Source organism: Crinia signifera, chromosome 2 (genome assembly GCF_055691185.1).
Source record: "Crinia signifera chromosome 2, ASM5569118v1, whole genome shotgun sequence".
NCBI lineage: Eukaryota > Metazoa > Chordata > Amphibia > Anura > Myobatrachidae > Crinia > Crinia signifera.
The window spans coordinates 230,696,894-230,710,832 of NC_139218.1; the positions used below are offsets into that span (position 1 = coordinate 230,696,894).

The 13,939-nt window shown below is 43.3% G+C and overlaps 1 protein-coding gene across 2 annotated transcripts in view; it reads right to left on the bottom strand.

Annotated features, from left to right (window-relative positions):
* The window catches only part of LOC146060604 (multidrug and toxin extrusion protein 2-like), a 104,334-nt gene that overhangs the window by 22,582 nt on the left and 67,813 nt on the right, over positions 1-13,939 (bottom strand). For both annotated transcript variants that reach the window (XM_083173991.1, XM_083173989.1), the window contains 5 exons: positions 12,441-12,538; positions 9,265-9,378; positions 8,472-8,539; positions 1,258-1,366; positions 390-465 (listed from right to left, as the gene is read on the bottom strand). In XM_083173991.1, coding sequence (XP_083030117.1) covers positions 390-465; positions 1,258-1,366; positions 8,472-8,539; positions 9,265-9,378; positions 12,441-12,538 — 465 coding nt within the window. The remainder of the gene's footprint in view (positions 1-389; positions 466-1,257; positions 1,367-8,471; positions 8,540-9,264; positions 9,379-12,440; positions 12,539-13,939) is intronic.

The following is a 13,939-nucleotide window of genomic DNA, read 5'->3' on the forward strand; positions in this document are numbered from 1 at the left end:
AATATAAAATACGTAAAGTAGGGATTAGCATGCCTTTCTTTTGCAGACCAAAGTTAGGATTACCCATTTTGAGAACAAATTTGGCTGCTGCTGAATGCAGTTGCATGCAGAAACACACACCTGCTCACATGGGAGGCCGTACTCAGACGGAGAAACTGCACCTGCCATACAGTAGGTGTACAGTTTGATGATGCTGCCCATTATGCACCTAAAGACACACTAAGTGGGATTTCAGCATGCTAACAGTGGGTGACCGTGCGCATTTGGATATATGGATATACACCAGGGCAGAGCTTTGTAACTGCATTAGTATAAAGGCAAAGCCACAGCAAAATCAGAATCAGCCTATAAGAGTCACACATTATCTTTAGCAGTACAAATGTACAAACCTGTCATTGGTAAAAATATAGGCAACCACATTTGTTAGTGCAGCCATCAAAGTGCAAGTTAACAAAGCACAAAACCCTGTGAAAAATAAAAACTGGATTAGAAAGGTACTTTAAACATACTATCTTGTACATACATAGAGCTTAATTCAGACCTGATCGCAAATTCACAGGGCAGACTATGGCCTGTAGTATGCATGCGTGCAGCCATCCTGCGATATAGTCCTGCTACTTTTTTGATGGCTGGCCAAGGAGATTGACAGAAAGCCGGAGTTTGTGGGTGGTAATTGGACGTTTTCTGGGAGTGTCAGGAAAAACACAGGCGTTGCCATGCATTTTAAGAAGAGTCTGTTTCTATCGCAGCCGCTGAGTAAGTAAAGCTTGAAGTGACTTAAAACTAATTCCACTCTTCTTGCACTTCATTTATGGGAACACAAAGAAGTCGTAGGGGGACAAATCATAAGCAGTGGCATATCTATAATGGTGCAGTGCACATGGGCCCCTGAGTCTTAGGGGGCCCACACTGCACCCATTTTTTAAATACTTACCCTCTGGAGTCCAGCAGTGGAGGAGACTGAGCGCTATAGACTAGACTTACTCGGTGGCTATTAAGAGTGAAAAAAACCTCAACCACAACAGCAGTGATTGCGAATTGATTTTACCCCTGCGTGCATGGCTGCAAATGCATTCACAGCCCTGCAGGGAGGGGGGGGGGGGGCACCCTGACGGGGCAGCAATAAACTGATTGCTGGTCTCCGAACATTCGCAGACCAGCAATCAGGCCCTAAGTGTCAAATGCACAATTCTGCATTTAAATCTGCTTATAAATGCAAGGCAATAATTTGTCTCAACTAACTATATATACTGGTACCTATACACAGAAGAGCAACTTTATAGGATGTTTTGGCTTGCCCCACATCTCCAGCGCCTAAAGCATTTCCTATCCTCACACTTGCAGTCACACTGAATCCAACAGGTATCTGTGGGCAGAAGAGTTCATATTGTTTCAATAGCAGCACAGGGAACATACTAGTAACTAGAGACATGCTGGTGCAAACAGGGGGCATATTCCACACTGAGGGCACACAATTAGGTACTTATGTAATATCTGGGCACCCGATTTTTTTATCACATCGCATCGCATGCAATATAGTGGCATACAATTCATGCGATGTGATTTTTCATTGTAAAGACCCGATTTTTAATTGTATAGTCACCCATGGGTGATTTAATACCCCCACTATCCAACTACGCATGGAGTTTATTTTATATAGTGTGGCGAGCGGACGCAGAATACATGTAAAGTAATCCACGTCCCCTCGCGGGGCTCGCTATGCTTGCCACGCTTCGGGCTCGGTGGCTCGCTGCGCTCGCCACACTATATAAAATCAACTCCATGCGTAGTTGGATAGTGGGGGTATGAAATCACCCATGGGTGACTATACAATTAAAAATCGGGTCTTTACAATGAAAAATCGCATCGCATGCCTTAAGTAGAGGCATGCAATGAAAAAATCGGGCGCCCAGATAATACATAAGTACCCACAATTATTGTTTCAATATTTTCTTTTATTGAAGCTCCAGCATGTGACAAATACAGTAAAGAAATTATAATATCACAGAGTTATGACAATTATTTCAAAGTATTAAAGTAAACATACTATAGAATAAAATCATTGTACTGACAAATCTGAGAAATAACTAAGTCCTGGTCTATGAATATATATTTATTCAAATGATATTGGAGGGCTGTTGAGAAGAATATGTATTTCAAACATTGGCGTACATTATAGCCTCTTTGGTAGAAACTGTCAGAACCTCTATGAAACGCTCATAAAAAATTTTGTGCAGATTACTTTTTGAAGAGATGCTTCAAGCGGATTCATATGAAATATAAAAAAAGCTTATCCTTCAACATTAAGAGTTGGTGAAGTATTTTGTATCAATAATTGTAGAATGGCTTTAGAAAGAGCTGATGAGACTACTAATAAAAAATGTTTGAACAATCCCTAGGAATTCTAATATTGGGAGGTAGAAGGACAAAAATGGCCCATTCTAGGGTATGTGGGCCATAAATAATTAAGGGTAAGATGTATAAGGCCTTAAAGAGAGATAAACGTGAGGATGACAAAGAATGATAAATGTCCATCCAATCAACTTCTAACTGGCATTTATGAAACCAAGCCTATAACATGGCAGTTAGGGGCTGATTGGCTGAATGTTTATTACTCTTTATCACCCTTGGGTTCATCTCTTTAATGGTGTGTACACACGCATCGATTTACTTTTGATTCAATTTCGATTTGCTTTCAATTTCCCCATTCCAATCCCTTTTTATTTGGCCTTTGCTTTCCATTCGATTTCACATTTGTTCTGCACTTTTGCATTCGATATCGATTTCAATGTGCATTCAAGACACATTCGATTTACTGGATCAAATTCAATATTTGGTACTTGTTTCCTATCTGGGCGCCCAGGTTTTCTACGTACGGCACCGTAATGAAATCGGATCGCATCGCATCGTACACATACACGATATTGAACGATGCGATGCGATCCGATTCGATTTCCCATAGGAAACAATGTGAAATGGCTCAATTTAGCCAAATTCTCATAGGAACAATAGTAAATGGGCCAAAAACACCCCTGGACATTGAAATGTCCCCCCAAAAGTAGTTGACGCCACCCCGCCATCAACGTGAACCCGAAGCGTGGCGAGCGCAGCGAGCCCGCGAGGGGCGGCGGTACGCGTCCTCCGACCTTTTCATGCCCTACTATCCACGTCGGCGTGGAGTGAGAATAGAATAGTGTGGCGAGCGCAGCGAGCCACCGAGCCCGAAGCGTGGCGAGCGCAGCGAGCCCCGCGAGGGGACGCGGATACCTTCACAGTTATACGCGTCCCCTCGCGGGCTTCCCAGGTGTCCATGGCGACGCGGACACCTGGGAAGCCCGCGAAGGGACGCGTTTACCTGTGAAGGTATCCGCGTCCCCTCGCGGGGCTCGCTGCGCTCGCCACGCTTCGGGCTCGGTGGCTCGCTGCGCTCGCCACACTATTCTATTCTCACTCCACGCCGACGTGGATAGTAGGGCATGAAAAGGTCGGAGGACGCGTACCGCCGCCCCTCGCGGGCTCGCTGCGCTCGCCACGCTTCGGGTTCACGTTGATGGCGGGGTGGCGTCAACTACTTTTGGGGGGACATTTCAATGTTCAGGGGTGTTTTTGGCCCATTTCCTATTGTTCCTATGATAATTTGGCTAAATTGAGCCATTTAACATTGTTTCCTATGGGAAATCGAATCGGATCGCATCGTTCAATATCGTGTATGTGTACGATGCGATGCGATCCGATTTCTCTACGGAGAATAGCATGGTGCGCAATTAACTTAGCGGGCGCCCAGATAGGAAACAAGTACCCAATATTTCCTTGCCTGCCTTCCTTGCCTGTCTTTTCGATATACTGAAAACCAGAATGCAAATCGAATCGAATGCAGATCAAAAGCGTCTTTTAGTGCATACACACAGTTCGATTCAATGTTTTTTTAACCCCTTCCCGACATATGACGTACATGTACGTCATATGACGGTTGCGGGGGAATCAAGCCAGCTCACGGAGTGAGCTGGCTTGAAAGAGAGCAGGTAATGGCTGTATATTACAGCCAGGTACCTGCTCTCACGGCCACGAGCGGCGAGTTCGCAGATCGTGGCCGTTTAACCCTTTAAGCACCGCGGGCAAAGCGCCCGGAGTGCTTAAATAGCTGATCGGAGGGGGGGCGCCCCCCTCCGGCGCCGATCGGGGCCCCCCGCGGCGAGATCGGAGGGTGCCGATCGGTTGCCATGGCAGCCAGGGGTCTAATGTAGACCCCTGTGCTGGCCATGTCAGCATTCCTATTACATCCTGCCTGAGGCAGGATGTAATAGGAAGTGCTGAAAATCACTATGTTCAGCCATAGAGCTCTATGGCTGAACCTAGTACAGGCGATCGCGCCCCCTAGTGGTCAAGTACACTAGGGGGCCTTGTAGTAAAAAAAAAAAATATATTAAAAGTTCAAATCACCCCCCTTTCCCCATTTCACAAATAAAAATAAATAAAAAATAAAAAAATAAACATATTTGGTATCGCCGCGTTCCTAAAAGTCCGATCTATTAAAATATAACATTAGTTATCCCGCACGGTTAAAGGCGTAAACGGAAAAAAATTCCCAACGCCAAAACTACCTTTTTTGGTCGCATCGCCTACCCAAAAAAATGTAAATAAAAGAGATCAGAAAGTCGCACATATCCCATAATGGTATTAATTAAAAAGTACACTTCAGCCCGCAAAAAATGAGCCCTCACCCAGGTCCGTTGGTGGAAAAATAAAAAAGTTATAAGCCGCAGAACATGGCGACGCGACGCAAATTAGAAAAACCGTAAAATTTTCTATTTTTTTTTTAGTGGTAAAACGTAACGAAAACTATATAAGTTTGGTATCACCGGAATCGTAACGACCCATAGAATAAAGATAACCCATCATTTTAAACGAACTATGAACTCCAAAAAAACCGTAACCAGCGCAAAATTGTGGAATTGCGTTTTTTTTCCTTTTTACCCCACATTGAATTATTTCCTGATTCCCCAGAATATTATACGGTATAGTAAATGGTACCATTAAAAAGTACAACTTGTCCCGCAAAAAAAAAGCCCTCATGTGTCTATATAGCCGGAAAATTAAAAAAGTTACGCTTATTTGAACGCGAGGAGGAAAAAAAAAAAAAAGTTAACAAAAAACGCCCGGTCGGGAAAGGGTTAAATTCGATTTCGAGTAGATTTGGCCTATTTTGACGTTTTTTTCTACTCCTTTTTGATTTTTGCTTATCTCCATTTGATTTACTATTTGATTTGCACTATTCGATTTGCTATTCGATTTTGATTCGATGTCACAGTGTTCCTGATCCTACATGCAAGAGATTGAAATCGAATCTGGATCAAATCGAATGCAGCAGTAAACTCATAAGCTTTGCACTATCTACATTAGATTTGCACTAGATAGTCTTGCATACCAAGACTTTTTTTCTATTCGATTTCCACTACACGGGGGATCGAATCTGCATCGAATGCTAATAAAAGCATTAGATTTCGATTTAATTTCTATTCGATTTTGCTTATAGAAGCAAAATCGAATAGAAAAATAGAGCAAATATTACCATGTGTATGCTCTATTAAAAACCGTTAGATTTCGATATGATTTTGCTTCTATAAGCAAAATCAAATTGAAAACCTGTCAAAATTGAAGCGTGTGTACACCCCTTTAAGGCTTAATATATCTGCACCTAAGTGATCTATAGTAAGCCCAAAATCCGGACCCAAAATCGCTTAATGGTGGGGCAAGACCAGAGCCAATGGTATAAGTCTGCTGAAATTTGATTACATTTGGGGCAAGCAGAATAAGGTCCTCAGTAGTTAAAGAAGGAAAATGTTCTAGCCATTGCATCAAGCCTGACCAAGAAGGTGTTTTCCAGAGAGGTTCTGGGAACCTTATAGGGCAATATTCAATGAAAAAGTTCTCCGTGCATGGAGAGCGTTTTATTTCACTCTCCATGCACTCTCCGTGTTCCGGAGGGCTCTCTGCCACTCCTGCTCCCTCTATTCAATGTGGCTGATGCTCTCCGCCACTCGCGGAGAGTCTTAACCCCTGCAGGGAGCAGGGAGCTTTCAGGGAGCCGGAAGCAGCCAGAGAGATTAAAGTCTCCCTGGCTGCTCCAGAGGACTGTGGAGGGGAGGGGGGCTCTCCAGGACCCAGGCTGCACCCCCCTATAGCCAGCGGGGGACCCAGTATTCACTGCACCCGTTTGTGCATAGTTACGTTCGGGTGCAGTGAATATATGAATATCTAATGAGCGGCTCGAGCGCTCCGGCCCCCTGCTGGCTGCACTGTGTAAAAAAATAAATAAATAAAATTAAAAAAAATATTTTTTTTTAAATTAAATATATATTCATGTGCTATAAGCACATGAATAAAAATAACATGCCCCTTCACAGAAAAAAAAACTGATTTTTTTACACCAAAATTTCTTAAAAAAACCTTTTAGTTTAAAAGTTCACATTCCAGCTCTCCATCAAAAGATGGAGAATTGCTACACGTGGAGACACGGAGAAAGTCACTTAGAAAGACGGAGAACATTTCACATTGAATAGGGTTGCTCGCTTTTGGAGAGCAAAATGCTCCGTCCAAGGCGAACAAAGCACAAGTTCTCCACAAAACACGGAGAACTTTTCTCATTGAATACTGCCCATAGTCAGTGTTACCTCTAAGCTGTGTGCAACTCCCCAAGCGCGCGCACAGACATTACAACAGAGCGCACAAAGGCCGCCCGCCCACCTTATAAAAGGCAAATACAGTATAGCAAAAACCTGCCGGAGTGATGGACCCTGGTTATTAAGACTCTTACAGCAAGTCTGGAGAGACTGTTAGCAGCAGTGGTCCCCTTTTTGCAGTTGTGGACTCAATTAATGTATGTTTCACCCATTAACTACATTGTGTGCTGTGTTTTGAATGTTTATATTTTTTGAATGTTTAATATCATTTTGAAGTTAAGTTAACACAAATGCTGAACGTCGTTTTCCAGTTATATATATAAGTGATGCACAAAAATGTAAATTTCCTTCCAAAGTTGCACAGCCAAAATCTTTTGCCGCACTCAGCCTTCATAAAATTAGAGGGAACATGGCTTATAGTATGATGGGTACTTGTTTCCCAGCACGGCACCCACGATATTTAGTCGTATGGCATTGTATTCAATTTTAAATTGTATACCATTGTATATGGCATACAATGCAATGCGATGCGATTTGAAATTGTATAAGCACCCTAATGGGTCTTTTCAATGTTAAATGGTCCCCCTATACGATTTTTAATTTTATAAGCACCTTAATAGGTGCTTACAATGTTAAATGCACCCCCACGCCACCACCACTATCAACGCCAACCCGAAGCGTGGCGAGCGCAGCGATCCAGCGAGGGGCGGCAGTACGCATCCTCTGACCTTTTCATACCCCCACTATCCACGTCGGTGGGGAGTTGATTTCATATAGTGTGGCGAGCGCAGCGAGCCCGAAGCGTGGCGAGCGCAGCGACCCCCGCGAGGGGACCCACATTACTTCACATGTATTCCGCGTCCCCTCGCCACGCTTCGGGCTCGGTGGCTCACTGCACTCACCACACTATATAAAATCAACTCCACGCGGACGTGGATAGTGGGGGTATGAAAAGGTCGGAGGACGCTTCAGGTTCTCGTGGTACGGGTGGCGTGGGGGTGCTTTAAACATTGTAAGCACCTATTACGGTGCTTATACAATTATTTATATTATAGGGGGCACATTTAACATTGAAAATACCCATTAGGGTGCTTATATAATTTAAAATCGTATACCATTGTATATGGCATACAATTCGATGGTATACAATTTGAAATTGTATAACATTGGCTAACATCACATCGCATGCCTTATGGTATGCGATGGGCGCCGTGCTAGGAAACAAGTACCGTATGATGATATTGTCCTAATCCCCCACTGGGATGAGTCTAGATAATATACTTACATAATGTTGGGACTATACAAAAGAAAAATTGAAAATACTAATTATGGAATGTGTGGCAACAGCTTCTGAATAATATAGTGGTTTATAAGTGTTAATGAGCTGACCAACCGTGCCTACCCCTTCATTTTTCCGGTTGGACATCTCTCCTTCCGTACAGTCTGAATTTTGTACAAATGGAAAATGAATAAAGTAGGTATATCTTTATCCACCATATGTGGAAAAGCTAAAACTCAGGGTGAAAAATTTTGCCCAGGAGAGTTATTAGCATATGAAATAAGCAGAAATTTATCCCTGCATGGAACTCATTCATTATGGTATTGACAAGTAACGTCACTGCATTGTAAAGCTTCCCAGCATTGTTAAATGTAATAAATTAATTATAGGAGCAATCGCTTGAGTTAACCGAATTGAAAACCGAGAGAACACAGTTACATTGATCAAAATAAGAGAGTTCTTTAATGTAAAATAACACCTGCCTGCTTAAAGGACAATAAAAAAAAACTTACCGTGAAAGCAAGAGTTGCCAGCTCCAGCATTATTGCCTGTGCACCAAGTTCCACAACACTAATAACACCTAAAGAGAAATACAGGTCCAAATGCTAAGCAAAGTGTTAAGGACCACTAAGCTCTAAATTATATTTAATTCAACTCATCCCAACATTATTGTTACAGTTATTTGTACAGCGCATACAGTTTACTGTAAGCAGCACTTGTATACACTAAAACAATGGATTACAGGAGGAAACCTACACAAGCCCTCAGAGAATATATAAACCTCACACAGAGATAGGATGCTTTTAGAAAAAGACCTCAGTGCTCTGAAGCAGCAACACATTGTTCCACAATGTATATAGACCTGATTCAGACCAGTTAGCAAGGCTGCAATTTTTGCATATGGACAAAACCATGCTGCACTGCAGGTGGGGCAGATGTAACATGTGCATATAGATAGATTTGGGTCAATCATTTGGTTTCTGTGCAGGGTAAATACTGGCTGATTTATTCTCACATTGCAATTTAGATTGAGGTTTCAACACATCCCACCCAAATCTAACTCTCTCTGCACATGTTACATTTTCCCCACCTGCAGGGTTGCATGGTTTTGCTCATATGCAACAATTGTGGCCTTGCTAACAGGTCTGAATTAGGCCCTATGTCCCAACTTCTGCAATCATAGCCCTTATTGTGTATGATATAAAGAATGAAGAACATTTGTAACTAGTTAAAATGCCCCCAGCTCTTCTTGTATTAATCTAAAAGGGGAAAATCTGCTGGTAGAAATATTACATAGGGCCCAACCTGCTAAGAATCCTCCAATTTCAAAGCTCCACCATTCAATGCATGTCATAAGCATGCTAGGTATGGCCAGACGCACAAAGGTGCCCCATTCCTGCAAACAATCTCTAGACCAACCTAAAAGCAGAAATACAATTAGAAAAATAGAGGTTACTGAACACAAGAGCAATTCCAACACAGATAGTGGGCATACCCCCCCAACATTTGATGGGCGAAAATTGGCACACATTAGGAAGGGGCGTAGCCATTTGCAAAAGGGAGTGGCCATGGGTAAAATGGGTGTGTCATCAACAGTGACATGAATAATAATAATAGACCTAAAAAAATATTCAATAAGTCAGACTTGTGAGGAAGACACCCGACTGGGGAGAGAATAACAGAAATGGGTAAATACAGTATGTAAGTAGTTACAGGAGCGTAGGATTCATGTATGTAGTGTCCCACTTCTTTGCATATAATAGTTGGTGAGTGACTAGGTGTGTTACCCAGTTTTAGCAATCTGGACCAGCTGGTCAGCCGCTCGCTCTAGCTGCCGCCGCTGTCAGGTCGCCGGTGACTGCACTCTTGGAACGGAGATTGCGCACTGTGCAGGTCTGGTCGGGACTCGGGAATTGTTCGCTGATCCGAAGCTGAGAGGCAGGGTGGGTGTGACGATTGGCCAACGGAGCTGTCACTCAGGAGCGGAGGCTGGGCTGCAGTTACTGCTAATCGCCCTTGAAAGCAGTGGACTGAAGCGCGGCTTCCCGCCCCTCCCCCCCCGGCGCTGTGATTGGACGCGGTGCAAGCCTCACTCTGCAGCCAGCCCCTCCTTCCCATCGCCCGCCTCCAATAACACCACCACTTATGATTAGCTGCCGCTGTGTACAGTACCTCCAAGACGGATGCCTAAAAAAAACTGTACATTCGGTACACTTTGATTTAGCTGGTACAGACTGTAAAAAATGGTACTGTGCCGGCTAAATCAGTACAGTTGGAGGGTATGATAGTGGGGGGTATTCAATGTTTGATTCCAACTGTCGGACCGTTTCCAACAATGAATCACGACCAATTAGACATCAATTAATTTATCAGTATTCGGTGTTCTGACTGATGGAAGAATTCCAATAGCCGGGAAATACTTGGATAGTCGAAATCCACATGTTTGGTAAAAAACGGCCAAGGATTTGATAATCCAGTGGCCATTTTTGAACATGCAGATTTTACTTTTTAGAAAAGCTTCAGTGCAGTTGTAAATGGCAGCACTGAAAAGATGTGTGCCGATTGTTTTCCAACTGTGCAAGCTTCTTAAGAGTTAAAAGTGTTTGAAACAGTTAATTATTAATATTTTTAAATGTCCTGGGGTATCCCCAAAGAGTGTAACCAGCCCAGGAAATCTGAGCCCATACTGGTACTGGTGGCAGTGGGCAAGGGGTTGATGGTGTAAAAGAAGAAGTAATATTGGTATTTACAGAGGTGAAACTACAGGTCCCAACAAGCCTGCCCCTCTTGGAGATCCACAAGTGCCAGCATTCCAAGACAGTAATGGACCACTGCCACCTGAGCTCCTACTTTAAAAAAGAACACCAAACCGAAGTACCCACACATCAACTTCAGTAATTCCTTACTACACACTAACACTACATACTCACCTACTCCATGCTGGTGGCTGGTCCCCTTGTTCAATAGTATTCTGGTCTTCATACAGGGTGGCATCCATAATGATATTTTCTATTTATTTTTCTGCACTTTAGGCATGACTGGCTAAGTATCAGACCAATCTCTGGGCTCACAGAGAACTGTGCTGTTCACTAGAGATATGGAGAGACTGGACCGGTGCCCCACCCCCCACACACAATATTTCCATTACCAGATTGGGCTCAAAAGTCAGGGCTTGTTACTCTTTTGAGGGGGACCCCATGCCATTTTTTTTATAATTCTTAACAATTTACATGCTTTTTACAGCAAAGAAGCATTGTGCCCTATAATGTGTGCAATGCTTCTCTCTGGGTTTGTCATCACTTTTATTTGTTGTCAGGTTTGAACTAAAAGTTCAAAAGGAGCGGCACATTTAGAAATGAAAACCTGACTGACATCAATGTCAGGTTTCAAATGAAGTTGAAACCCAGCAAATGATAAATATGGGGGTTTCCTGTTGGCTACCCCTACAAAGTTAGACGGTTTCAGATTGATTTGAGGGTACTTGTTTCCTAGCACGGCGCCACCGATTTCAATTGTATGAAATCGGGTCGGAAAAATCGGTCAGATCGCGATGCGACCGATTCGACCAGATTTTTAATTGTACAGCCACCCTGATGGCTGATTACAATGTTAAATGCCCCCACAGACCCGATTTTTAATTGTATACCCACTCCAATGTAAAAATGGTCCCTGAGACCCGATTTTGCATTTGACCCAATGTTAAATGCCCCCAGACCCGATTTTTAATTGTATACCCACCCTGATGGGTAATTACTATGTCAAATAGGTGTCCTCTGACCTTTTCATACCCCACTATCCACGTCGGCGTGGAGTCGATTATGGGCTATTGGGCTCGGTGGCTCGCCACACTATATAAGATCAACTCCACGCCGACATGGATAGTGGGGGTATGAAAAGGTCGGAGGACACGTAACGCTGCCCCTCGCCGGCTCGCTGCGCTCACCACACTTCGGGTGGCGTTAACAATGGGGGGGGCATTTGGGCTCGCCGCGGGCTAGCTGGGCTCACTATGCTTCGGGTTGACGTTGACTGTGGCGTTGCATTAACAATGGGGGGCCATTTGACATAATAATAATTAATTAACCATCAGGGTGGGAATACAATAAAAAATCGGGTCTGGGGGGCTTTAAACATTGGTCCAATGTAAAATCGGGTCTCAGGGACCATTTTTACATTGGGTCCAATGTAAAAATCGGGTCGGTCGCGTGGCATCGCATGCCATTATAATGGCATGCGATGCGACCGATTTTTTAATTGTACGGGAAACGTCTTTAAAGCCCTAAAATCAAGTCGGTCGGGTCTGATCGAGTCCCATCGCATACCTTAAGTTATGGTATGCGATGGGACCCGACGGGCGCCGTGCTAGGAAACAAGTACCGATTTGAGATTGACATAAAATCAAAAAATGCTTTGTACAGTATGTCATTATTTGGTGGCTGACTTGAGTTCATTTCCTTTTCATTTTATTCATACTCACATACCTCCCCATGTTGAAATATGTAATTTTCGCAAAATTATATAGACTAAAAGCACACCAGACATTGAAAATTGGGATATTGTGTTTGCCCAAGCTGATCCCCTAAAAAAATCAAACAAAAATAAGATAAATAAGTAAAAGTCACAACATAAGAAAACAAATCAGACTACTTTAGTTTACGTTAGTCACATGATGAATTTCCGCATATAATTTAACAAAGTTTTTGCTTTCCTTGTGAGTGCCATCATAGAAATGTAATGCTGTGTACACACGGTCCGATTTCCTTTCCGATGTTGACGATATAGTCAACATCGGATCGGCATCGGATCAACATCGGATGCAGATCGCAAGGGTTTTAACCCTTGCGATCCCGATCCGATCCCGATGCGCGTTCATGTACCGGAAGCCAGAAAGTCTTGGCTGCCTTGTCTATATAGTGCAGATCTGCACTATATATAGTCAAGATAGGATGCAAATCCGATGTGCCTTAAGATCCTATCCACGATCCTATCTGATCAGATCGTGGATAGGATCTTAAGGCACATCTAACGTGTGTACACACCATAAGTTTACTTTGTGGCAGATATCGTATATCAGTCAGGAATATACATGTCAATCAAAATAAGTTTTCAGACGGTTAAGGATTTCTTAGTACAATAAAGGGGAACACTCCACACACAACATACAGTACTGCAAAACTTACAGCAGTGCTTTGTGATGATTTCTTTGAAGTATTTTGTTCAACAATTGCACATGTACATGCCTAGATAAAATATTTTAAGTAATGACTAAGATAAAAGACTTAATATAATTTATGACCACTTTAAGATAATCATAAATGTAATATGTATATCCGATTAGTGTTTAAGATTCAACTGGTGTAAAACTACTAAGCATACTGCATATATACAAAAAACAGCCCATCCCTACCTAATAAGGGGCCGTACATCAGCGCTAACGATTACCTGATCTGATGACAAAAAATACATATTGTGCCAATCAATGATCTCTCTGTATGTAAAAAAGCCACCACTCACTTGCCCTTATTCTGATCGCTTCATTTGGACACATATTCGGCCAGTGTTCTGATGTTATGACCATTTCTGCGCATGTCTGTACGCAGTAAGCGAGCAAACTCATCGAGAAGTCCGGTTGCCGAGTGTTCGCTCCTGGCCTTCCGACCAGGGGGTGGAGAGGGGCGTTGTGGCCTGATCAGGGCCATAACCATATGCGCACGCCCTGCATTTCATGAAAACACAGGGTGTGCGGATGGAAATGCGGTCGTGACGTGCGTGTGTGGGACGGACAGCTGACTTAACCGGATGTCAGCTTCCTGCCCATATACCTGCTTTTCTTTGCTGATATGTACGAGTGGTCTAGACCACTCATGCATGGTCGAGCGCTTTCCACATTATTCAATGATCGCTGACCATTGAATGATGGGGGAGGTTCCCACAGGCATTTGAATGGATGCGAATGGGCGGCGCCGGCGATCCATTTGCT